Source organism: Kryptolebias marmoratus, linkage group LG2, assembly GCF_001649575.2.
Source record: "Kryptolebias marmoratus isolate JLee-2015 linkage group LG2, ASM164957v2, whole genome shotgun sequence".
In the NCBI taxonomy this organism is placed as follows: domain Eukaryota; kingdom Metazoa; phylum Chordata; class Actinopteri; order Cyprinodontiformes; family Rivulidae; genus Kryptolebias; species Kryptolebias marmoratus.
Window position 1 is genome coordinate 6,160,497 of NC_051431.1, and position 27,684 is coordinate 6,188,180.

Consider the following 27,684-nt stretch of genomic DNA (forward strand, 5'->3'; position numbering starts at 1 on the left):
TTTTGCTATTAGACTGGAAATAAAACCAGTCTTGTGTAACTGATAGTTGGGAGCTGGCTGCATTTTAACTTTCAACACTTGTCCTGAGTTGTCTTGGCTCCAACCACAACCATTTCCCTGCACATCTGCACATATTTACCACCTCCTCTGTGATCCACTTTGCATTTTAAAATAGGAGCCCTCTAAGACTCAGTATTCTGATTTGATACCAAGTTTGAATTGTGCAGTCATGTTTCCCTCGTGAAGCAAAAGAAGCTCACATAAAAATAAAAAAGTTTGTCTGCATTGACAATACTCATTATAAGTTTCATATTTCCCCCAAAGCTCTACATAGATAAGGAAATAAATTCCTACTGCTTTAAAAAAAATAAAAAAACGTTTCAATATTTTAATTTTTTGGTCAGAACTATCCAATTACACCCCACTGCCATGAAAGGTGTGTGATTGTCTCTTTGTTAGCAAAATATCTCATGAACCACTGAGCAGATTTCAATGAAACTTGCAAAAAGTAATCCTTGGAGGTACATCTAAAACTGATCGTCTTTTGGACTCAACCTGACTCAGAACAGCTGCTACAGCTAATCAACTTTGATAAACTCAAAAATGTTTCAACTCAGTCATCTAAACAGCTGAGACTCATCCCAAACACGTATTAAAAACTAAAAGATTGCTCAACATTGTTTAAAATCTATACAAAGTTGCTGGTTTACAGAATGCATTTCTACAAGGAGTGCTACTTTCATTTTTTGGATGCATTTATTAAAATAACCTTTAGTCAATATGAGATTTTTAGACTTTGATGAGACTTTTGAGGATATTTATAAATTCTGATCTTTGCAATAGATTCTTAAAACTGGCTAATTTCTGCCCTTTTTTCCACTGGTGTAATCACATTAACAGGAAAATGATCCAAAAGTTGCTGAAAAGTAAAATCAAATTAATCTACCTTATATATATAATATATAATATATAATATTATATATTTTTTTCTAGACAAAAAACAAGCAAACATTTAAATGGCACACAATGCATCAAAATTTAATTTAAAAAAACATCTTTTAATCATTTATAAAGTATGTTCTCAGTAATTCCACAAAATGTCAAATATGGTTAAATTATGTGTTTAAATTTCTGGGACTAGAGTCTAGCCCTACAGAGCCACAAACACTTCATATTAACATAGTTATTCACTGAACTAATGTGGAGCACATGGTAAATAATTTAAACTACCTGCCTAATTGCTGTCCAGCCATCTGCTGTGTGGCAGTACTATGCTAATGTGAGGTATTTAGCTCTGAAGGCATAAGTTTTACAGGTGCCAAGGGAGTAATTAGGAATCATCTTCTTGGGATGATGAATATCTGATGGAAAAAGAATTCTGTTTCATAGTAGAATGTTCAGACCAAGTCATTTGATAAAGTAAGTGTACTAAAACTCAGCTTTTGAAATAAATAAACAATAAAACATGTAATAAACAGGCATGACAATTTTCTACACTTCATCCAGGAGGGCTCAGTGTTTCACAGATTACTGTGACAGGAAAGCAGCTTCTTTGTTAGCTTTTTTGCTAACTCCTGCTGAACTTGTCAGATAGATTACAAAAAAAAAATCCAACAAAACCAACAAATCATAAGGTTGAACATTGTACAGCTTGGAAAGCAGGTGGAGCATCAGCAAACAGAAAGAATCCGATACACTTGAAAAATAATACATTAAGTTTAGTGGCGGATGTTCTGTTTGAGTGCTTTTGCTAATTGAGATCTTTGAATTCACAGTGCCGTTTTCAATGAATGAACGGAAAGCTGAAGAGTAAAAAAGCAAGATCTGAAACGGCCTCGACTCCAGCTGCTCCTCTCATGTCATCCTCTTTGAGGGGTCAAACTGACTCCTTGAAAGAAAACACACTTATAATCAGTCACAAGTCATATGGACACCAACTGATTTTAACACAAAACGTCAAAAGAGGAATCTCCTGCTTGGTTGTGACCATGTACTGTGTTGATGTTGATTATTCTGTATGTTTAAAGCACAAAAAATAAGACCCTAAAACAGCATGAGTACCTCCAGTAAATAAAATACACCAATCAGCAATAATATAGCCAATATTAAGTAGGTCCTTTTGTTGTCACAAAAACACATCAGAACAGTTAAGCCATGGGTGAAGAACAGTGGTGTTGTTTGTTTTGTACCAGGATCTTAGTATCAAATTCTTTTGGGTGGTGCAGGATGTTTGGTGGGGTCTCTGGGGATTAGGCCTCCGTCCAACAGATGTCATCAAATCCCATCAGATTGGTATCTAAGGATGCCGGATGTACGCCATAGACTTTGTTATGTTCTTTAAGCCCTTTCTAAGCAGCTTTAGTGGAGTCCACTGCTGTCCTGCAGAAGTGGAGCTGCTACAGTTGCCGTGCGGGGGTGTGACAGACCTGTAGGTGGCAAATGTCAATGCTGCTGTAAAATGGGATCTGTTACTCACACGGTCATAATATTATGGTTCATTCATGTGTAATGAACCCACAGAATCTTGCTAAAAATAAATATACACATTTTAATTCCAAGCAAACATTTCTTCTGTGAGGGTATTTTTAAAACGTTGGTTAAACCCAGACTAGGAGCTGAAAAAGACTTTTTAATTGATAAATTATTGTGACACTCCACAGCCTGTTTCAAAGTTTTGGGCAAACGATGGAGAGTAAAATCCACACCAGAAAAAGTTGAACATCATTAAGATGTTGGAGTTGGCATCTTATTTTGATTTACGCTGAGGATTTCGTTCCGAAGAGCACTGTCTCATCACCACTCATTACTCCATGTGTGGGTAAGTCCCACTAGGAATTTAATTTGTTTCCTGCAAATAGCTTACAATTCATAGGTGTGTTAGAGGATGTCTACTTGAGTTATTGCACTGCCTCAAAATGCCTGAGGCTATTAGACTTTTCATGAACCAGAGCCAGCCTACTGTGCTATTAGGACAGTGTAAATGTGCCACAATGGAGACAAAACCTCCACATAGATGAACACATTCTGTTTTACAATGGGATTTTCTTAAGCAGTAATGAGTTTTACTTTATTAACTTTTCATATTTGCATTTGATGAGAGTAATGTGAAGCCTTTCATTACCCTCGCTTTTACAAAGGCTCCTGTCGCCGTTATGAAGCAGCAGTCTCTTCAAGTTTATTGCGAGAATGAAGCACTACAGTCACAATTAAAATGTTCAACATGGCAAACAGCCAGAAGAAAAAAAAATGTTTAATACCCAAACTGAAGCTCAAAGCCTTCGAAAGATTTTCAATAATGGTCAGCAAATTACTGAGTCTGCTCATTAATTGTCTGAGAGAAAGAGAGAGAGAGAGAAAAAGAGGAAATGAAAAATTGGGCATTGATGTTAATAAAAACCCATTTCTGCCTGACTCTTTAGTATATTAGGTAAGGCTTTACAAGAAACCGTGCGCATGAAATTACCTTTTGCCTGATTGCGCCTCAGTCAAAGGCCAAAGTGACTGAAATGGATAATTTTAGCAAAAAATTAAAGCATAAAAGAGCTGAGTTTAAAGAAAATGTAAGGCGTTTATCTGCCCATGAAGCAGGAGGACCATTTAACACAACTTGATTATTAACACACTGCTAGATTAAAAAAAGTCACGGAATGAGCCTCTGATGAAAATGAAAGGTAAAACTTTCAACTTTTTATGCTTTTATGTCAAAATAGTGTACATTTTACAGCATTATTGATCAGTTTTAAAAGATACAGCACCTCCCGGAGGAAAAAAACCCTGATATGAACAGTGTGACATGTTCACAATGTTCATACCATATAAATAGACAGATATTTCTAAAATGAACCATACCCTCAACATGTAGCTCAGGCATGACAACACACACACGTGCACCCCCCCACCCACACACACACATATGGTCCCTCTTAATAACAATTTAACATTAATGATACAAAAACTTTTACATCTATTTATAGATAACTTTTTCCATTACAAAGGACACACAGACACACACATATGCACACCCTGTATATACATACAGATCCATACAGGCTGGTTGTGTGCTTATCATAACTCTGATCTCTTATGACGTTCATCTAAAGTCTTCGTCCTCGAGTCGTCCCGAAGCCACTTGTTGAAAACACCGACAGGGTCGATGTTCCAGTGTTTGTGGAAGGAGATGGGCACCTGGTGAGCTAAAAGGTCTGTGGCGTAGTCCTCAGGGCGCGCCTGAAAGGAAAGAAGAAGTTAAAATCTGCAACAGGAAGGTGCAGCAGTCAAGGACTATTAAACACATTTTTATATACTGCAGATACTGCTCGAAGAATAGGACAACGTACGCAAAGATTTGGAAAGAATAGCACACGTGTAAATACTGAAATCAGTAATAGCTGAATTCCTTTTGGTTACCTTGCACTGACTTAATTTCCCTATAAATAATGGTCAAAAATGCCTGCTGTTTAAAAGCCCCATAAAACTTTATCTTCTGTGTACAACCAATTAAATGCTCAAGATAGTGCAGTTTTTAGTTTTTGATTAGTTTACATCAACCATCATTCTGATTTATGAGGAGATTTTTCACTCTGGCCTTTTAATCCCAACATACGGCAGATAAGATAAATATGAGTCTTCTAAACATGGTGACTTGTTTCGTACACAACTTTTGCTTCTGTTGGCAGCATTTTTCTTTTGGCAGGCCGACTGGTGTTTGCTTCCAGAATTCTGGCCCTTTTTCATGACATGATTCAAATCAAATTTACTGTTTTTATACATTCATTTGGATAGTTCCTGGTAAAAGGTGCTTCAGCTGAGGATCTAAGAAAGCTGAGCCGATACCGAACAGAGCCGTGAAACACTGCAGACCAAAGACGGGTCAGAAAAATCCTTCACGTGGGTAGAAACATTAGAGATGTCAGCTCTGTGGCACAAAGTTGTTATGTACACTCAAAAATGATGTCAAACAATTGTGTACTAAGAGTCAGTCACCAGCTGTCCTGTGTCTCTGTCACAGTAATGACATGCAGGTATTTCTGGTTACACTGAGAGGGTACAATCTGCATTGAAAGACATAATAAGTGAAGTTGTGCCACACCACACACAATGTAGTGAAAAAAATAGAAATAAATAATCTCTCTTCTCTCCTCCTCTCTCTCACTATGATCCTCTGATGGAAGGAAAAACTACAAGTGTTACATCCCTAATGATGCTTTTGAAGTTGAATCCTTTTTAACATCTATCCCTGCCCATCAAACTTCATTTTTGTCTCATCTGATGGCAGATTTGATGATATAATGCTTTTTTTTTTGACTGGTCTTGTGTATTGTCTGATGAAGTGTCTGCTTTAAAATGTTGGTGATAAAATTAACTCAATTCATTAAAAACCTTTGAGTTTCTCACACAAAGAATAAAATGTTTCCATTCACCTGATTGTACTGGAGAGTATAAAAAACAACAACTTTGATGTCGTAAAAGCAAAAGAAGAAAAATCTGCATGCATATGAAAGGTCTTTGAAATTTAGATATTGATGGATTACTTGTTGTCTACCAACATGACTGATGTCTCTATTTGTCTTTGGCTGATGAATCTATAAAACCTGCCCTGAAATTCAACTTTCTGTACACCTTTGTATTCTTCATGAATCTCACAGAAAAAAACAATTCCAGGAAAACATTTTTCTCTAGGCTGAAAAAAAGAGTAATACAATGTATACAGTACTTTAGCAAGTAGCCTTTTTTTGTAAAATGTGTTGTTTTTTTAGATAAAAATTGGAATGCAACCTGGTGAAAGAGAGGACTGTGTGTGATGGGAAGCCTGAGAGAATTGAGGCACATTCCCAGCACCATGTCATCTGGTGCATCATTGCTGTAGCACTTGCAGCCACTGTTCAGAATTTGGACCACAGCCTCTCTGCTGAACACCATACTGCAGCAACACAGCAGACATGTAAACAAAACAGACAAAAAAACAAACAAATATATCTTAGTCAAAGGCAAATGTTAGAAATAACCACAAAACACCACAAGTTGCATATCTCTCAAATATCATTTTAGGGGGTCACAATGCGGATTTCCTTCATTCAGTGGAAGCTCAAAAGTGTAGAGCGAAACTGCAAATTGAGCTGACACCTATTTGAAATGAAAAAAAAAACACGCTGGAGAGAGAAAATTTCCGTTTGAGAGAACTGGCACCGTAGAATGAAGAAGAGTCACAGCAACAGCAGGGGCCCTAAATAAATTCTTTCACACAGCTCACTCAAAGTTCACAATTTGTTTTGAGTCGAGATTTACCAAAACAGTGAAAAGACACATTGCAGAGGAGCTGAATTTGAAAAATGATGCTTTGATTACACTAATTGAGAGAAATTAGATTTTAACCGCAATTTTTGAATATATTTTAGATTTTTTGCATTATTCAACCATTTGTATTTGTGAAAGACATTTGAGCAATATTGAATTAATGTCACACCAAATTAGCTAATAAGAAAATATTGTAATTTCCTTCAAATACAAATAGGTTGTCCTTCCTGTAATGGATCTCCTGCAAACCAAATATTCATTAAAGCACACTTCTAAATCAAGCTGAAAAGGTTTATAATTAAATAAAACATAAAGGTTTTCATTACACAATCCTTTATTAATCCACCACCTATTTGTTTTCATTATCTTAAAGCATTCGAGCTTTAAAACTCACCCTCCGCCTCCGGTGATGTAACTGTAGCCACCTTGGCTGAGTCCGTAGCCGTATCTCTCTCCGAGACACACCGGCTCAGAGGGGTCATAACAGCTCAGCAAGACTCGTAGTCGCGGGAGGCTGCATAAAGGCAAAGGCATCACACACACTAACATCATAGACAAATGAGTGTGATTAAATGGCTATGAAAATGTCCATTTAGAGGCTGGAACTGCTCTCCCTCTGGCACTATCCAGAGGATTCCACATAAAGGGGCAGCCTGACTGAAAGTAAAGCCAGCTGGATGTTCATTTAGATTCTGAGCCTTTTAGATGTTCAACAAAATGTTAATCTCTCTGGAATTTATTCTCCCAAAGTGACTTAATGTGCTCAAGTTTTACACTCTGCCCCTGTGCAAATCTCTTCAAAGCTAAAACAGAGAAGTTATGAATGTCAGTTTCATTTTGGGATAACTGAAAGCCATTTGAGCCGAGAAGTACTACGCTGAAAAAAGTAATATGAACGTCTTCAGACGTCATGAAGTCATACCTGATAAGTGTGTCATCGTCCACAATAACAAGCCACTTGGTGTTGGGTACAGCACTGCTTAGAAATCTTTGTAGGATTGCAAATGTTTTCCCACAGTGGCCTGCAAATGAAGACATGCTATCAATAGAGGAGCCAGAGCGACTTAATTACATATTGACCATGTGCGGTATTGTGGTATGCAAAGATAAACGACCCAGTTAGGAAGAAAGACACAGTTGCACTTATTTACATGTACACATGCCTGGGTACACACAAACACATCCGCAGGACATGACAAAAGAGAGGAAAAAAAAGGGAATTACTTATATTAACACCGGAAATTTCAAGGAAAATATTTACGATAGTCACAATTGATAAAAAATTAAAAAAAAAACAGAAGAAAAACAATAATTTATAGAGGCCTTTTTAGAAGGCAATAACGATAAGTAGGACTATTGTGCCAAAACCTTACAATGTGCACTACTTTGCATTTGCAAAGTACATTTGCTTTACAGTTTTTGTGCATCGTAAGCATAAACGCGCAGCAGTTCTACTTTCCCCTCAAGGACACCTGAACAGTACATTTGACTGTTGGTGGAAACATCAGCTACTTCAGAGATCAAACAAGTCAACCCAGGGTTGCAGTGTCTTTGACTAAAATTATTTATATTCCCAAAGATTTATTTTGCGCTGAAGTCGATAGGATTTTCTACTTTGGCTATTTACATTTTAAAACGTGTCCTTTAGAGCTTTGTGAGAAGAAAGGAGGTCTGTGTACCTTCTGACAGCTCATAGAAACGATGTGTGTCTGGCATGACAGGCCAGTAAGATCAAACATTTACTCTGGCATGTTTGACATGATGGCCAGATGGAACAAAATGCTCTGCCATCTTCTAAAAGCAAGAACAGTGATGTGGTAGTAAACAATATTTACCTAGTGCCAAAAAAAAGAAGAAAAAACCCAACCATCAGAATTCAGACACTTCATCAGGGCTCAGAGCAGAGGAATGGAAATCCCTGGTGGCATGCATCACAAAGAATGCTGAGACCCGACTGTTTTATTTATAAGAGACCTAAGGTTTTTTTTTCTCTTTATCTGAATATTGAATAAGAAAAGACACCCTGACAGGAATATAATCCGAAATTCACACTTTTAAAGGCAGATCTCCAGACAAGGCTGGTAATCTTATTTGAAGTAGGAGGTTGTTAGTGATGCTTCGGATCCTGCAACGACGCACTTTCCTTCTTCAAGTTTCATGTGATAAAAAAATATTAAATGTCCACAGAAAACTGAAAACAGCAACTACATTTAGTGTCACAGAAGGCTCCTCCTTGGGCTCAGAGATTGGCTGTTTTACTTCGGTTATGGTTGTTTTTGACATACTGGGAACAAGGAAAACACACATGACCGTGAATACTGTTGAATGTGCAAAAGTTCTTACGCCGCAATTTCAGAGTCTTGTGTCATCATTTTCTTCACTTCCTCAACTTTAGACTGCTGAGTTCATTATTACATTTTCATTTTTTTTTTCTCTGAAAGAATGTGACAATATTTTGTTGTGGCAGCAATATAACAAACCAAATGGCCTTAAAATGGGTCAACTAGACAATGTGGAGACCTTTCTCTCCTGTTTGACTCTCCAGAATGATTCTCTGTCTGCTTGTCCACCATTTTTAATACAGTTTTTCATTTTCTTTGCTTTATATGTGGTTGGATGATATTATCTACGGGGCACAGGCCAGAATAGCGGAGATGAATTCAAACACAGTGATGCTGGATGAACTCTACAGATTAGAATAAACCTTTGGGCCCTGAGAAAAAAAAAGCAGAATGATAAAATTATTCAAATCTCAGTTTTGTATGTTCATTATTAGGAGATTATTGAGACATACTTTTACTTCAAGCATGAAAGATTTCATAGTTTTCCAACCAAGTTATTGTTGTTGCTTAAAGGTCTGTCAGTGACCAACACCCCTGTACCCCCTTGTGTGTAAAATCTGTTATAAGCTGACAGAAGTTTTATAAATTTGGCTGTTGACCAAACCAGTTCTCAATGACAAACTGCAGAATGTTGCCAAGACCAGATAGCTGCATCTTGTAATTAAAACAATTTGGCATGTATTTCAAGTTAAAATTACTGTAAAAAAACACTTCTTTCTTGATTGTCTTTGAGACTTAGCAACAAACATCCTCTCCAACGTACCATTTTTTTCTAAACATGTAGTAGAAACAACTGGAAAAGGAAAAAGAAAAGCAAAAAATCATCGCTATAGGCAGTGATTGCATTGTCAGTTTTGAACTATTCGACCTTCACTATTGTTAGATAGTGAGAGGTTTATTCTAAAGTAAACAAATGAAAAAAAAATCTATTATAAACTATATTTATTTGAATTCCAGCCAACAGATCGCCCTTCTTTATACAGTAACTTTAAAGCACTGTTATGCTTTTTTTGACTTCAGAAAAAAAATCAGTCCAGAAATACAATAGCTAGCTTATTCACCAAGATGCAAAAGGACTTTTAAGTTTGAACACACTTACAGTAGAGTTTTGGCTGTTTACCAAAACAGTCCTTGATGATGAGCTGTGGATTGGTGCCAAAACAAGATTACTGCCTCCCAAAAGTAAAAAAAAAAACTTACAAACAACAACAACAACAAAACAGGAATGCACTGGAAGACAAAATAAAGGGAGAAGGGCACTCTTTCTTTCGCTGTTTTTTTTTTTTAGAAAGATTTTGCCAGCGCTGACTTCTAAAAATACTGACATCGGTTTCTGACAGAAAAAAAAGCAGAAATGTGCCAAAGTATTGAACAGCACATGAAACTTAAAAGCACAAGGAGTCATAACTCTTTGTGTTCATGGTTTAGTAATGAGTATATGCACAATGAAATCTGGAAACAAATTGTTGTGATTGCATAACCATCAGAACCATCAGGCCTCAAATTAGCAACACATATCATCTCTTGCCTAATCTTCCACAGAGATGAAGATATAAAAAAACAGTTCAAAATATTTTGGTATAAATATATTTAAGGTCTAAAAGCACAAAAGAACTTCAGTGTCTGTGTTAAGCATCATAAAGAGAGCTGTTTGTGGTTTTGTTACAGGAGAGAACCTTTTACTGTCAACAATGATGAGATAGAGATAAGCTATTTTGAGAAAGAGGGTTTGAATCAACAAGCATCTGGCCTGAAACTCATGCTACACTTTTACCTTAATAAATCTCAGCAAAGCAACACAAGTCCACACATAACAACAGGTAGCCAGTGGCAATCCACCTCCTTCACCACTTTCTTGAAAGGAGGTTGCAAAAAGACAACCTTGTTAGAGGACTAAGCTGCCTGAAGATAGAAGCTCAAGTTGGAGATTGAACCAGAATCTGTTTGAGCAACACTACACTGGTCTGAAAATGTCTACAGCCAGTGAAAATCCCATTAAGGTGGAACATGAATCAGAGGCCTTTGGAGAAATTTAGTGCCAGCAGCTGTCTGACTGCAGAATAAGTTTGGATCCTGCCTCGAGCAAGTGAAAGGCATCGAGGCAGAAACCTAATGCTGTTTTCTTTTATAATAAACTATCCCAGGTTGCTCAGACCATTCTTATGGCTTCTGACTTTTATTATACAGCAGATAAATTGTGAAATTGTCTCCTTTCATTGTTCATTCTGTAGAATATATGTTGAGTCCATGTTCTGTCAATCACTTGGACAAGGAGATGATATGATTTCTCTTTTAACTGAACAATAAGATTGAAACTCAATTTTAAAAAGGCTGTGGCAGAGCTACGAAGAAAATAACTGAGATATCATGTCAAAATAACTTGATGGCACTCACTGGTAAAAAAAAATAGACCTTCCTGACAAGTTCATTCAGAAATGACAGAAGTCCCACTCAAATGCTGCCAGGGGGTAAAGCTAATATGAGGGTATGCACATGGAAAAGCTGACTATGGCATATTAAAATAATAATTTGCATTTTATGTAGACCGAAATCCATCCATCCATCCTTCTATTTAACCATCCTTCTATTTATCCATCCATCCATCCATCTGGACAACAAGGCTTTCAGATTAGATTCATTGCAGAGACACCTGTTCTGTCCCAGGGTCTCCTTCTCCCTGTCAATCATATGCAGCACAATTCCAGAGGGAACCACTGGTGGGCTTTGTCACCAGGTTGGTGGTTAACAACTAAGCACCTGTAGAGTTTCATGATTTCACCTTTCATTTGTGTAGTGGATTTTCAATTCTGATGTATGTCATAGCATTCATAAGACTTGGGAGCAGAAAACCTGAACTGAGGTTTTATGGATTTTGAGGAATAGTTTTTAGGCGCTGCTCTTTGGCTTCTAGCACCCAAGGTTGGCTGTCTTTGTTTTCGGTATTAACTTCTATGACATCAACTACACCACAAACTGAGATATTTTTAAACTTTTGAAAGTTCTTAACCTATTTAGTGTCTCAGTTGTAGTGCAGTAATAGGTCAGTTGGGTTGTGTGGTATATTAAAACTTAGAAAACCATATACTTAAAAATCCTGTATGTAGACCTCTACGCTGTCAACAGAAATATATGAATTTTATTGTCCGGCTATTTCCAAACAATGTTTTCTTTGGTCATAGATTAGGTGTGAGGACTGATCCAGATGGCTGAGGCAGATGGCCATTCTTCCTGAGTCTGCTGCAGGTTTCTTCATATTAAAGGGGAGTTTTTAACAGTTACAAATGTGCTGCTAAGGATGGGGGGTTACAACAAAGTAAAGATTTGATTCAGTCTCAGATTGTACTATATGTGAATGCATTGTATTATACTACTATGGAAAGTGGCTTGAGTGTAATTGGATCTGAATATAGATCTGAACTGGGCTTATTATTTGGACTTTTTTCTACTTTATTTTGTATAGTGTCCTGAGATGACTTTTGTTGTAAACTGGTGCTATATAAGAAAGCTGAATTTAACTGAATTAATCCAAATGTGTCTTGCTGGAGTCAAGGGAAATGAGGCTCAGACATAATTCTTACCTCGAAAGGATTCTAATACTATATATATATATATATATATATATATATATATATATGCATACACACACATATGTATATATTCTAAGTAAAAGACCAATTAAAGTTTAAAAAAATAAAAGTAAATGTTTTTGTTATAATGAATCAAAAAAAAAGACAGTGTGGCAGTCTCCTATTCATGCTCTAAGGTACTATAAACACATCCTTAAAAGCAAATGTTGAGAAACTCCCTGCTGACACCTAATTTGCTTCCAATTCTCCTCCAGTATTAGGTTTGAATTACATCCCCTTCACAAGGTCTCAGGTCGTATAACGTTCTGCCTTAGTCTGCCAGATCATTTTTCATGAAGCTACGTATGCAGCTCAGCCTGCATCATAAGCCAAGGCCAGAAACGGCATCTGCTGTTGAGAGGTTGAGGGCGCCAAGGCTAAAAAAGGGAGAACTCACCTCTTTCAGTGTTTGGCACTCCTAAATTAATGGTTGGTATCGAAGGATCAGTGTGGTCACTGTAGTACTCTAAAAATAAGGCATCCTTCTCCCAAGTCTTCTTTATCACTGGAACTAGAGCAAAGGGGAAAAAATCAATACAGTGTTCACAAAGTTTAACGATAAGCAGGCCTCGGACTTGCTCTGTGCAATACAGACTGTGTCACTGACCAAATGGTTTTATTTATTGAAATACATGGAATGTCTGAGGTTTTTTTTTTCCTGATGATGATTAAATATTTAATTACTGACTCAGAAACATTAGTTGAGACAGAAAATTGAATTAAATAGGGATGAAGAGATACAATGCAGTGTTCCATATAATCCTTCCACTGTGCTGGAGAGTGCCTCGGAACCCTTCGTTATGGGCAGATATAATATTTATGTGGAAAAAATGCTGAAAATGCATATAAGCTTGATTCTGAACACTTGATTAGTTTTACAACTGTTTTAAAGAAATACTATAGATCACAACATTTTCATTTACCGTATTTTCCAGACTATAAGGCACACTTAAAAGCCTTCAATTTTCTCAAAAAAAGACGGTGTGCTTTATAATCCGGAGCGCCTTATATATGTAAGAAGTCGTAATGTTTTAGTAAACTACAAAGCTGCAGCGCTTGCAGCATTACAGCTCAGTTATAATCGCGCACGGCTCCGCCCACGGCAAGCGGTGTAGGCGTTTATACTTGATGCATACGTCGGTGCGGTATTCTTCCATGACTTTTGAACCATTTGATTATCTTTATGATCTCTCATAGAGGGATCATTTAAATGCTGATACAGGCGAACCAGCTCTGCAAGAGCACCAAAATCGTCCATTTTGAATGGAGCTGCAGGAAGTTACAAAAATTGGGAGGTGCACGACGATGTGCCTTATAGTCCAGTGCACTTTATATATGACAAAAGTTTGAAAATGGACAGAATAACAGTCTGAGCAGTAAAAAAGGCCACTTTGCTGCCAGCTGATTAAAGGTAATCAAACAACCATCCTTGGAAATATTCTGAAGATATGAATTTTTTTGTTTGTTTTGTTTAATTTTTTTTTCAGCTAAAAGTTTTAACCAACGGTTTAATAGAATCCCTCTTAATAAAAAGGTCTGTTTAGTCAAGAGCTTTTTTAATTAAAGCAAACACTAAGGTGCAATGTTGTTAGTGTTACTGATTGTTTTAGAGCTGGTTGGATTGACTGTGGCCACAGAACAACAGTATTAGTAGTATTATGCTACATTATATTTACCTAATTAAACACTATGCTGATGTTACGTCCACAGTAAAGTTGTATAAAACCGCTGTCAGTTGTCAGCACACTGTGCTTCACTGTGGTGGATTTTCACAAGTTAAAATCTCCAGTCTTTGCTCCAACACTAAGCTCTGTGAAGTCACTAATCACTGTGTGCTTCTTTATTTCTCTCATCAACTAAGCTCATTAAGAGTTAACTACAAAATGTGACTCAAATGACTCTGAACAGTGTTAATATCAATATAGTTTTGATGTCTGAATGTGTTGGTATTATTACAGGAACAGGTGTATTTTTTGCTCACTGACAGCCCTCTGCATGCCGTGACTGTGTGTGTATCTGCATACAGAGCGGATGAATCTGATCACAAAATATTTTTGGGTACGCAGTTACTGCAGAATGTGAATTCTATCAGTCAGAGCTAATCACTTGCAATCAGACAACCCAAAATGGATTACAAATGGATTACAAAGCGTAAATATGAACAGCCTCAGAGAGAGAAGCACTGGGTGGTCTTCAGCACCCATTAGAAGGACAGGAAATACTCATAACCTCAAACACAGTATTTTACCATAAAACTAATGCTATTTTACATAAAATGTAAAACTCTTTCATGTCCCTTGCTTTGTAGATGTAAACTAATCTTTGATATATAAATCCACTAATCTTTTTTGTTATTTTGCTTGTATTTGAGTGTAGTAACAGCAGCTTTGAAGATAAAACAGTAATTAAAGGTAATTAGTTTAATTACACTTGTGACCCCCCTTTAAATGTAGCACACAATTAATCTGATCCCTCTATAATTAATCTGCCATTTGATCTATTGACTTAACCTACAGCATTTTCATCAAGTTAAAAGAGCAGCAGCAGACCTGCTGTGAAAAGCTTAATATTGGCCTGTGTGTGCTGCTGCTGTACATTTACAGCTTTAAGTAAAGCACAGAATTACGTACTTCACAGTATTTTTTTTTCTTTCAACACTATTAAATCATTTTAGACATCAGCATGGAATAATTTAGTCAAAGATTTTAGTATAATAAGGAGAGGCACTTATGCAGTTTTGAATGTCAAAGGTAAAATAAATCCATTACCCAAAGCAGCAGGACAAAAATGTGTCTACAGGGAAATTGAGCAATTGTGGGAGTGGGAGAGTGACTCACCTCTTTCACTGTGAAACTTCCTACATGTTTTCACAGCAACAAATAAATCTTCTTTTTTCACAGGCACCCCCTGAGACAAAAATCAAAGAATGAATAAACCAGATCTATAAAAAACAAACAAACAAATAAAAAGAAACCCCCACACAGAATCTATATCATACAGAAAAAATATTTGAATTTCAGATAATGTTAAATGTCAGAGTAATCGGTGGGAGTTATTTTTAACTCTGTCTCTGCCTTTATAACTTAATTCAGACCAAAGCTGATGACCGCACAGCATATTTTAACAATTCAGAATTCATTAGATCTCAAAAGGTAACAAGTTGGAAATGAACTTTAAAACTTATGATGCATTATTACTTTGCTTTCTACACTACTACAATGAGAAAAATACAAATAATTCAAAACCTTGGACTGCCTAACCTCTAAGATATCTTTTAGCACAGTCTTGTCATATGTTTGTGCTTAATGGTATGGAAACAAACTACAGGCTGCATAAATGGATTCACTTCCGAACAGAAACATCAAATTGTTACTAAGCTGAGAATGCAAAAAAGGGTCTACGACAAAATAATGATCCTAAACATCTTAAAACAGACAATGAATACGTATAAAGGTACATTCAGAAAGATTTGCCAAGGCATTCACAGCTGCATAATTGGCCACATATTGTTAAATGCCCACATATTTACTCTAATATCCCAGCATCTGCAAACACTGACCATTCACAGCATCTGGCTTTGCTCACATTAAACAACTGTAATGCAGACAAAAGAAGAAAAAAAATATTGTAAGACTGAGCTCATCAGTGAAGATGCGTTGGAAGACCTCAGATGCTCATGAAGGCTAAGGCAACATTCTAACTGTGGGTTTTACTGTGCTGGGTTATTGCCTAAAGTACAAAGGACATGTTTTACTGCCGTTCCTGCGTTCAATGTTGTCCTTCGCCTCCTGGAATCTGCCTCTTGAGACTCTTGATTCTTTTGTTGGCACTGAAGCCAGATGCGGTTCTGGCCCCAGTTGGCAATTTGCCACGCAACTGTTGTGAAAAAAAGTCCAATTATGAAATGCCACCTTCTGTTCTGAACGGAAACTTCTCCCAAAATAGTTGTTAAATTTGTGACGTCAGTGTTTCTATGCTGGCTGCTCGAGTTGTTTAAAATACATGTTGTTTTACGAGGACAGCGATGCCAATAAATAGGAAGGGAGCAACAAACATGAATCAGGTTTGAGACCAAAATTGCTCATGCAGTATGTGTGATCTGAATAACAAATGTAGTTTAGATGGAACTTTTTTTTCCCTGTCAAAACTGTTTCAAAGGGGAGGATGAAAAATTAGAACAGGGACACCTTCAGCTCAGTTCTTGCATTCCTAATATAACTTGCCTCATCCAGTCAAGAAATTTACAGTTCATTCACTATAGCTATACATATAAAACACTTCTTTACAACATCACAAATTATTTTATGAGGGGTTGGAGAATGTTAATGCATGATGTGAACCACAATGGACAACTATGACCTGTACATATCTAAAACTTATTTTTAAATAGACCCCTTTTTAAGATTAAAAGCACTGAATCGTCAATAAATCTTTTGTTCATTTACTCCCAGCTCTGCTTCTGAAACTATGCAGCATAAAGAATGGCCTTAAAGGTTGTCTTGAATTTCTCTCCAAAAACTGGAACTGACAGTAACATTCTTTGCTCATGTTCACAGCATCCTAGATGCATATGAGAAGATAAATACTCTCTTTACAGTGAAGCCTTCTGTCCACAATCAGACATTCAACAAACTCCTTGAATTTCAGAACAAAAGTCTTCAAGAGTTCTGTCTAATTTGCATAACAATATGTTCAACAGTTGTAGTAAATTAAAGATCTAGATATCCTTGAAGGAATGCATCTCACCCGCCACTTTCATGCCGGAGTTTTAGACTACGATCATCTTATGATGAGAAGGGACAACGTTAAAGCCACTTGTGGGTGACGCTGTACACAATCTCATGAGAGATCTCGCCAGATCTGTTAGCTCAGGGGTAGGCAACCCTGGTCCTGGAGAGCCACTATCCTGCATGTTTTACTTGTTTCTCTGCTCAAACACACCTGATTCAGTAGTTAAATTACTTCTTCATGTTCTGCAGAAGCCTGTTAATCATCCATTGATTCAAATCAGGTGTGTTGGAGCAGAGAAACAAGTAAAACATGCAGGATGAAGGCCCTCGAGGACCAGGGTTGCCTACCCCTGTGTTACGTCTTGGAGTACGTGTTGAGGACGTATCTCAGCTACTATCAAACCAAATTTTAGCTCAATATATATAAAACTGACTAAGTTAGAGCCATTTTTTTGGCTTATGTCAATTAGCTGTGATGACCATCTGAATTTAGGGTAACTCCAATAGATAATCAGTTATGAATGACTCTAAGCTCCTAAAGGTAAATTTGTCTGCTCCCTTCTTCAGTGGTCGCCAAAGTGAGCAAACTCGCAAGAACAATTTGGGAATTGTTTTATGCCCTTCCTGCCACAACCTGGGCTCGAACTTGCAACCTCAGGATTATAAGACTGTGGCACCGAGCCACCGCGACCCCCAATGACTCTCAGCTGCTACCACATAAAATTTCAGCTCAGTATCTGTAAAACTGACTTATAAGAGTTATAGCCATGTTTGCGTTTTCCAAAGCTGCTTAGCTGTCGGCCATATTGAGTAAAGTTCACTTCAAAATTTAATGAGTTGTAGTTTTACGTTCAATTTGTTTTAATAAAATCTGCACAGCGGATCATCAGCTATTTTGCTAACAAGACACATAAATAAACACACACATACACAGATGGAAAAAACATAATCACCCTTTTGATGATGATAATTAATAAGGCAACCTGTGCGCCACCACTACAAGAAACAAGCTAATATGCTGCATCAATATTTTTTTAGAAACAAAAGATTTATGCAATGTTTAGGTGATGATTTAAGTTTTAATGATAAAAACAAATTTATGATGTTGCTTATTTTACATGGTAAATGACACATAAGCTCAAAAAATAAGCAGATGAGACTAAGAAAAGAACAGCTTGATTTTTCCCACAGCAGGAGTTGTCTCCTGCTGTGGGAAAGAAAAATTTACATTTTAATTGAAATTTCCTCGGTTCTTTAAGAATAAATCAAACAAAAGAAGATAAGCTAAAGTCTGTTTCTTTAAACCTATCCTAATTAATATTAATTATTAATAAAAAAATCTCAGGCTTAAACACTTTTAGAAAAAATAAAAAAAAACTACCTGGGAACAATGAAGGTGGATGTTGCTTAGCAACAGAGGATAATTTCTGGGCGGACAACTAAATTTAATTTGGCAAAATAAAACAAGACTTCTGTCTTTTTCGGTTAATGGATTGTGCTTTACTGAACAGCATATAAAACCAAGGTTGAACTTCCCTCTGAAATGTTGGTGCTGCTTGGACTTGAAATTGGTCATGGAGGCTGAACATAATAGATCATCACATGGCTGCCTGTAACTAGCTGCACACTGCTCTTGATTTTATGAGGTCATTTAACTTTGCTTCTGTTCCATTTCCTGGGATTTGAGGACAATCAAACTAATCTGCACACAGAGTGGATACTCACACACACTGGAGGCTCTTTGCTCAGAGTGGTTGCACAATGCCGAGCGATAGGAGAGTCCTTCGGCTCAGTGCACAATTGAGGAACGGCAGTGAGATGGGGGCCCTTCCCGTTGTCCCAGATATACAAAGCAATCTGCGATGATACAAATTGATCTAATCAGGTTAATGAGCTTCAAATGGAATGTAATCTTTCAGACATAAGTGAATTATAAAATAAAACGTGATAGTGTGTATTATTGCAAGAAAATAAACTCAGCAAACGTGATGGTGGCAATAAATAAAACATGCAATAAAGAAAAAGATGGAGGGAAAACCAGAGCTGGTGAGAATGGCTGTAAGGCTTTCTAATGAAAAGAAAATTAATTTTTTAGAGTTTGGCTCAAGCATTCTGCGGGGAAAATGCTCTCGTAAAGGAGCATTTAATGAGAATGACACAAACCGTCTTGACTGTGACGACAGCTCAAAACAAACCAACAGAATTTGATGTTTTGTAGAGTTATTGACTGGTGCTAATCTCTTAACAACAAACTGGAATGGCATCGATGTGAAATGCCACTTAAGGGATAGAAAGGCAAACATACAGAAAAAAACAATTTTTTATTAGCAACTCAATATTTGTAGTTGTGTCCTCTATTTTCAGTTTATACACAATAGAAATTCGCTAGGAAATAACTCTTGCTATCTCCAACTGAAGCACCTTTTTCAAAATAAGCTTGATAAGTCTGATGCTGTGTGTACTCAACAAAATCCCACAATGCCTCTCTGACTGAATTTCAGTGATAAAAAATAAGAGCTTCAATACAGCACCATGACAATTCTCCAAAGTAATGAGATTTCACTTCAAGGTTGGATGGCTTTCATGCCTTGCTCTTTTTGTGCAAACAGATTATACAGTAGTAGGCTGACTTAGACTTGAGTCTAAAAAACAAAACAGTTAAAGAAAAAAGAGTAACAGTAAAAAAAACAACAGGTCTGCAGGTATCTTACCTCGTGTTTCAGGTCAATAGTGAAGTCAGATTTAAGTGGTTCATTTCTCACTTTGTTTGCAAGCCTAAAAAAACAAAAAACAAACCACACATCTTGAAACAAAATGCACTTTATATTGTCTTGTATATTAAACCCTGTAAGATGTGACGTTATTAACTTGTTTTACTGACAGATTTGCTTCTCGTACGCACCGAACAACGAGAGGGAGGCTCAAAGCCCAAGCAGCAGCGAAGTCTGGATATTTGAAGCTGGAGGGATTCTTTGCAAAGGCGTAGTGATGGATGATGGTTGACTCTTCATCGTGCAGTGGTTTACCGAGAAACCACTCCTGGTAACATGTATGAGAGATGTTTCAGTACATTTAAGCAAAACAAAAATTACCTTTTAAAATAAACATACTTTGCTATTTCATAAAAAGAAGCATTTGGGCTTCTGCTCTAATTAGGAAGTCTTCATGCTGCACTTGTCAGAAAATCTTTGAAATTATTTCCAGTGAGCAGGTTTTCTACTGGCAGGGGAAATAATGAGAATTTCTGATATAACAAACTTTCAACATGCCAGCAACTAAGTTTCTAATGTTTGACATATCTGGAGTAAGAATCATCTTCAAAATTTTATTTGTATCTGCATAACTATGTCACACAAGTATGTCTGTAACACAAGTCCCGAAAAAAGCTATAGTTAACACAGATAAACATATACAACACAAAAAGTCCAATAGATTTGTTCATTACATGATGTATAGAAGCATAATAATCTTCTAAGTGTAAAACATGGTGGTGGTAGTGTCATGTTTTGGAGGTGTTTTATTCCATCTGAATATCATAACAGATCACCATCACTGCGTTTTAAATGAGTAAATTTTGTGTAATGGTAATGAATTCAAAAGCAAGATGTCAGAACATCCTGTGACAGTAGATCGTGTGGCAAAACAACAAGTGTGGACCAACTTTCATCCCAGAAGTCAGGTGAACTACAGAATGGTTCAAGGTGGATTCGGCAAAGTCAAAAGACTGACTCTACCTCAATAAAAGAGCTGTGGGAGCACATGACGTGAGCAAACTGTCAAAGAAAACATCTGAGCTGAAGATGTTTTGTATAAAGAAATCCCATCAGCTACTACCCCAAACATTTGTGAAATATTGTACACTTTGGCCATAGACAAGTTTATTATGAATATTGATCTTTTTTAAATAAAATATCCTTGTATTTGGTAACTAATTTGTTTAATTTGACAAATTCTGATTAAATCTTTAGGGATTTTACTCTATCAATAAGGGAAACTACAAACTATGACTTTTATACTGAAAGCAGATGTTTTTACTAAATATGAATTTATATACAAAAGTTTATTTACAAGTGAATGCTAACTGCTTTATATTTGTCTTTGTTAAACTATATCTTACAATAAATTAATATTTACATGCTATTTGATACTTTAGTACAGAGGTTCTCAAACTTAATATTCAAAAGTCCATATCTGATTTCTAAATAAGTTCAAAGGTCCAGAACAACTAGCAATAAGCAAATCCTTTTTATTAAAATTGATTGCAAAACGTGTTGTTTGCTGGTAACCATAAGATACTCTAACTTTTGACACTAACATTTAATGTATACTGTAGTTTTGTAAGAAATGTTAAACTGATCTTGATCAACTTCATTACATCTCATGACTCAAAAAAATTTGTTTTCATGCAAGAAAAAATAAATAAATTGAACTTAAAGGCATCACGACATTGCAACATTAAAATAATTGAGGTAAAAGTTACAGATGCCCTGAAAGAGTTAAAATATAGAGTAACCTAAATACTGTAGGGTGTTTGGCTTCCAATAGGCTGCCTATAACTTGGCACAAATTATGCAAAAAGTAACAGATCTATATCTTAATTTTCAAATGGTCATGATATGAGTCTTTTTACTCCAGAGAAAAATAATTGTCACCAATGATTTGGTGAGGACAAGCTGTTATTTTTCTTTTGCCTGCTCTCTTCTGCAGGGGTTGGCACAGCAAACAAAAGATTCGGCCATTGTTTTATGCTGAATGCCCTTCCTGATGCAACCTTGGCTCCACTTGCAGCCTCAGGATTACAAGACCGCAGCACTGACCGCCGAGGTACCGCAGCCCCAATATAATGAGCACCAGATAAATGCAGATTTCTCACTCCACTCAGCTTTGAAAACTTGGTTTTCTACATTTCTTCTCTTTCCACATTTAAAGATGTGCCTTAGCACCTTCATCTCTGCTACCTTAGTCTCTGATAAGGACACAGACCGAGGCTGAAGCCACAACCTGTTATGGTGCTGACCTCCATTTTTTTTACACAGCAGTGAAAAAACAGACTTAAACAGATTGTGACTTGAAGAGTCTTAGCATTTATTGCTAATACTGCTATCTAGTTCTGCATTTTTGTTTATATTTTTGTATCCTCTTGTGGTCTTTCCTGTGTGTTTTTTGTTTTTATCCCTGTGTTCATCTATTTTTTTTCTTAGTGTTGGTGTGTTTCCCTGTGTTCTTCAGTTCTCACCTGCCCCACCCACTCTCACCTGTCCCTAGTTGTCTGCTCACCGGGTGATTGTCATTTTAGTTCGTTAGTTGTCTCTTTGTTTTCTGCGTTTCCCTGTTGTTCCTCAGTTGGGCATTGTTGTAGTTATGCATTGTCTGGTTATCCCTGTGTCTCTTTGTGCTCCCTGAGGTTTTGCTGCCACGACAGCGTTTATTTTTGTTAATAAAAGTGTCCTTGTGTCTGCCTGCATTCTGGGTCAACAGCCAAACTTAAACCCTGAAAACCGCAGCCTACACTGTACATTTATTGCTAAAAATTCAACTGTTAAGATCTAATTATCTTCTGTTTCAGTCATGTGCTCTGACTCTCCAATCAAGCCTTTGGACCCTGGCTCCCTCGCACCCTGTTCGTTGGTTCTGCTACCAGTTTTAACTCTAGTTCCCTCCATGGTAATGACAGAGATATTGCCCGTGTTACAAAATAAAATCACACCTCAGATCTTTTTTTTTTCGTGTATTGGCCCTTATAAAATTTTGTTTTTACTATGCTGCTGTATGTTCAAATATCCATTTTCCTAACATGTTTAGTTGTAATTAGTTATTTCATGCTTAAAAGAGAGGACATGTAACACCAAGATTTTGTGCGGAGGAGTACACAGGACCTAAAGCTCCATATCACTTGTGTACAGACTCTAGTTTGAAAAATACATCATGTCAGCTTCTGTAAAAATGGTTCCTGCTGCCTTCAATTCCCAACAATGTGAGAAGGTGGGGACAGTTAGTCTACCAGCATAATATGTCTATGGTAATCATTCACTTCACTGCATCGTATCAGTGCATTTCAGTGCAATCAGTGAAATATAACATGAGGGCTGGGTCCGGATTGACCAGTCCTTCAGTCTGAGTCCAGATCCAGATTCAGACAAGAGTCTGCACTTTGTTTCAGTGCCTAATTAATTTCACTAAAAGTAGCAACACATTCTTGTGCACATGATTCACTTCTTAAAATATTCCAAACCCAAAACTTCGTTTGTCTTCCTCCACTCAGACTGAAGCTGACCACGGTGAGCTGTAACACTTGAGAGGGAATATTTTGCTTCAGGGCTCGTTGTAATGAAACAAGTCATCAGAATGTTGCATTCTTTGTCTTCCCCTCCTCCTCGGGATGAAATTAATAATATGCATACAATATTAAAATCTGTCTTTGCCTTGAAAATAAAATACAATGAAGGGTTTATGCATGACAGTAAAATAACAAACCTAAACGAGCTTCTGCTTTTGCTGATAGAAATAATGGTTTGTTAATTCCTGTCAGATTAACATCAAAGTGTAATTATAAGGTAATTTCTGCTCATGTTACAGCCTGTTGACAAGAACAACCAGCAACAGCAACAAAACAAACACAAGAAAAACAACCGCTGAGCATCCAGATGAAAAAGAGGAATGTCCCAGTTATTTGGATTAGCATGAAGATTCCTAAATGAGCAAGTTATTATAAGGGGGAGTTTTCATGCTGAGATTTAATAAAACATATGTTTTGTTCCAGCAATAGTTTATTACTTTCTTGCAAAATATCTTCCACATTTATCACAACCACTTTATCGACCCATATATGTAGTAGGACAATTGTCACATGAATTAAAAAAAACAAAGTGTAATTAGAGTGAAGACAGCAGTGACATGTCTGACAGGCGGTGGTTTGAACTGGTGGAGCTGAGTGAAGCCTGACAGACTCAGAGGATATGGAGCCAACATGAAAACTGCATCTTCTAATTGAGGTGATGATCAAATAAAAGCTGGAGTTCAAAACAAGAAGCTTTGCCTCATTGATGATTTACACAATAAGACAAGGAACAAGATGAAGGTTTAGAAAAGAAAGGAAGCTTACTTTACTCTTGTTAAATTTTACCAGGACATGGAGAAGGGTAACAATGTTTACATTTGTTTCCTCCTCGAGAAATACAATCCAGGATGAGTTCTTCTCAAAGGAATGGGACAAGCTGAGGACACACATTCAGAAATAAAGCATAAAAATTAAACAAGAACATGCAGAACATTAACATATACCAACCAAATCTAAAAAAGGCAGTCACAGTATTCTATCACAAAATAAAGAAATAAACCAAAAAGGGAAAATTGGACTCCAAAGACTAAAGGCATGGTGTGATTTTATTGATTCAAGCATTGAATATTTGCTATAAAAGACAATTACCCAAAACAATCAGGAGCATGTATTGGATTCTTAAGAAGCATACAGATAGCTGTTGCTAATGTATTTTCATGCTGTTTGCACCACTGATTAACTGCTTTAATGAGCTTATTTTCACACTAGCTGACACACATTAAGAAGGTATTTATCATAATGTGAAGCAATCAATCACAATTATTGTCTTTGTAATGACTCCTCAACAAATGTAGAACATACACTGTCATCAAATCCTGAATAAAACCTTCAAAAATCCGTCAAAGAATAATATAATGACGAATTAGGCAAAGACTTGGTCATCTACATGATAATCAAACCCCAGCAGTTCAAGGATACTTACTGAGGCAGCAGAGGAAGGATGCTCCAATCACCCTCATTATCTGACAAACTGTGAAGAAGCAAAACCACGGGGGGGTTCTGAAAATACACAAAAGTGTCAAGGCAATCAAGTTTTAATAACTGTAAAATAACTATAGAATTTTAGAATTATTTGCAGAAACGAGGCATTAAAGGGTGCTAACAGAAAGTAGCCATAACTTATCAATGCTCATGTGCCAGGTATGGATCATACCTTTTCTAATTACATATCTCAAAGACTGTATCAATTTTAGCTGATGCATTTTTATATGTTCAGAGTTCTGCAGTCCAGCAGCTATAGTTTTCTATTCCACTGGTAAATGCAGTGCCTATTCAAAATAGACACATAGCTTGTGGGGGTGTGTGAGCTCTATGACTTATGATGACAAAAACAAAGCAAAAACATTTGTTTTATTAGAGGATGACTATAAACTGTACAAAAAAGAGGAGCCCTTATCTAGTTAGTTTAGGGTCACAGACTACAAGTATGCTTCAGAAAATAAAAAATAGAAGCTATTTGTTTAGGAGAAAATGTTTTGCTTGGAAACAGCCCACACTGTGTTTGGCAGTGTTTCTGCATAACTCTCATCTTTCTACTGTTTCTGAAGATATTTTGGACAATGATCTGCTTCCAACTTTGTGTCAACACTTTGGGGATGGCCCTGTTCTATTCCAGCATGACTGTGCCCTGGTGCACAAAGCAAGGACTATAAAGACATGGTTTAATGAGTTCAGTGTGGAAGGGCTTTGCTGCTCTGCACAGTGACTTGACCTCAACCCCATCATCCACCTTGGGGATGAACTGGACAGAGATTGTGAGCCAGACGTTCTCGCCCAACATCCGTGTCTGACCTCATAAATGCTCTACAAAATGAATGAGAACCAATTCCCATAGAAGCACTTCAAAATTCTGAGTAAAGTCTTCTAAGAATATTGGAATGTGTAAAGCTGCAAAAGGGGGGAAACCCCAATACAGTCCCTGTTGGTGTAATGGTCATGCATGGCCAAATTCTTTATCCATGGAGTGTATATACAGAGAAACTTATACGTGGACATACAGTATTAAAAAAGCCTACTGCATGCCACAAATCTCTTTGTTTCCAATCATTTATCAGGATATTTTAAGTTAATAGATTAGCTGTTAACAGCACTTTAATTAGGATCGCTATAAAATGTCAAAAAATAAATGAATTTAACTCAAAGACAGTGTGGAGACCTCTGAGTCTGTGAGAGATTTTATTACAATTGTTCATTCAAAATTAAAGAAAGGCTGCGTACATTCATTATGTGTACGATTGATTTTAGTTAAGTATTTCTGAAAGAGACATACTAAGTGTAAATTGAAATCAATAAAGAAATGTGGATGGCGTGACTTTACTGTCAAACAGATATTGACCAGTTTTGTTTTCACAAACCTATAAAGTTTTGTAATTGTCATGCAAATTGCATTGTTAAAAAAATCTAAACAACCGGTCTCTGCAGAGTAAAGCAAAATTCCAGGTGATCTCCACATAAAAGTATCCTGTTTTCCAGAACTTATATAAAAGGTTTTAGTTTCGTCTCATTCCTATGTGGTCTCAGCATTTCTCTGCAGATATGAACACTGGCTAACTGGCAAAAATACTGTGTAAATATAGAAGGCAGGAAGTCTTACTGCCAAAACATGGTTGGTGATCTGACATGAAGTACACAAATCTCTGTGTTTTGGTCTGTGGATATCACAAAACCTTTTTTTTCAGTAATTTAATGATAAAACAGAAACACTGTATTAACTGTGGGTTATATATATATATATATATATATATATATATATAGTATCCAGTATCCAGTAACAGGCTGTAAGACTAAACAGAACTATAAACTGCTTGTATCGTGGAGGTGAAACTGAAGCCATTGATGGATTATAGTAACTTGAATTTATGAAGGTTAGCCGAAGAAACATGTTAGAAGATTTGCATTTTATCTTTTCATTATTCTAAGTGTAACTTTCTTATTTTAACCTTTAAATTGTTCTCTCATTTTTGCCCTTTGTTTCTGGCCTACTATTATGCTGTCTCACAGTTTTCACTCTGACTTTGTTATCCTGATGTACTCATTGTCACTGCCAGATAATTACCTGGTTTCACTTTGGGGAATACATGATATCAACTAATTATAACATCCTTGTTCCCCAAACTGGGATTTTAAATTCATTCAGTCTCTTGTATAACACTATATTTAAATTGGCCTTGATGAAATTTAATGTAGAAAAAGTTGTCTGACCTGGAAGTGTGCTCTGCCCTCCTCAGATATGCTAAGTGACAACTTCCTCATCAGAAAACATGGCCGAAATGGAGATCTTATTGGTTGACAAGAGGCAAAACATACTTAACATGAAAACATAATGACTGACCAGGAAAGTTCTCTCTCTCAGGCCTCTTATTGAGTCTTTTTGGGCAGTGGTCTGTAAAATCAGGGCCACAGTGTGGGTTACAAAACACAACTTGTGGGTCCTTAGATAATCTCTAGATATCAACCCAGTTCTGAGCATCTGTAACCTTGATTTATCTTAGATAAATCAGTTTGTCTTTTCTTTTTTCTTTTTACAATGCACATGCAGACTGAAAGATAAAAACACATCATTTTCCATGAGGTTCAACTATTCTCTTCTGCAGGATCCTGACATTAACCTTCCTATAGCATCTCAGAAACAGGATTCCCTAAAGCTGGTGAAACTTTAGAGGATCAACGCAAACATGTAATAAAGTTCACCACTCCGGGTTGCCACTCAAGGAGTCATAGTTCCCAGTGACGTGCGGTGAGGTTCATGGTTGGTGAGGCACTGAGAGTCAGATTTACAGATATATAAATCCAAAAGGGTAGCTTATTCAATTGGCTACTGGCTATTTCATATCTCATCAGCGTTCTTCACACAC

At 36.7% G+C, this 27,684-nt stretch overlaps 1 protein-coding gene across 1 annotated transcript in view; it reads right to left on the reverse strand.

The window, feature by feature from the left end:
- Positions 1-3,159: 3,159 nt before the first annotated feature.
- Positions 3,160-27,684, reverse strand: part of b3glcta (beta 3-glucosyltransferase a) — a 62,203-nt gene continuing 37,678 nt past the window's right edge. Inside the window, exons 5-15 of the mRNA XM_017416339.3 lie at positions 24,753-24,829; positions 24,095-24,206; positions 19,895-20,031; positions 19,704-19,767; positions 18,718-18,849; positions 15,100-15,169; positions 12,660-12,773; positions 7,217-7,316; positions 6,689-6,808; positions 5,776-5,920; positions 3,160-4,227 (exon numbers count right to left, since the gene is read on the reverse strand). Coding sequence (XP_017271828.1) covers positions 4,066-4,227; positions 5,776-5,920; positions 6,689-6,808; positions 7,217-7,316; positions 12,660-12,773; positions 15,100-15,169; positions 18,718-18,849; positions 19,704-19,767; positions 19,895-20,031; positions 24,095-24,206; positions 24,753-24,829 — 1,233 coding nt within the window. The 3' untranslated portion in view covers positions 3,160-4,065. The remainder of the gene's footprint in view (positions 4,228-5,775; positions 5,921-6,688; positions 6,809-7,216; positions 7,317-12,659; positions 12,774-15,099; positions 15,170-18,717; positions 18,850-19,703; positions 19,768-19,894; positions 20,032-24,094; positions 24,207-24,752; positions 24,830-27,684) is intronic.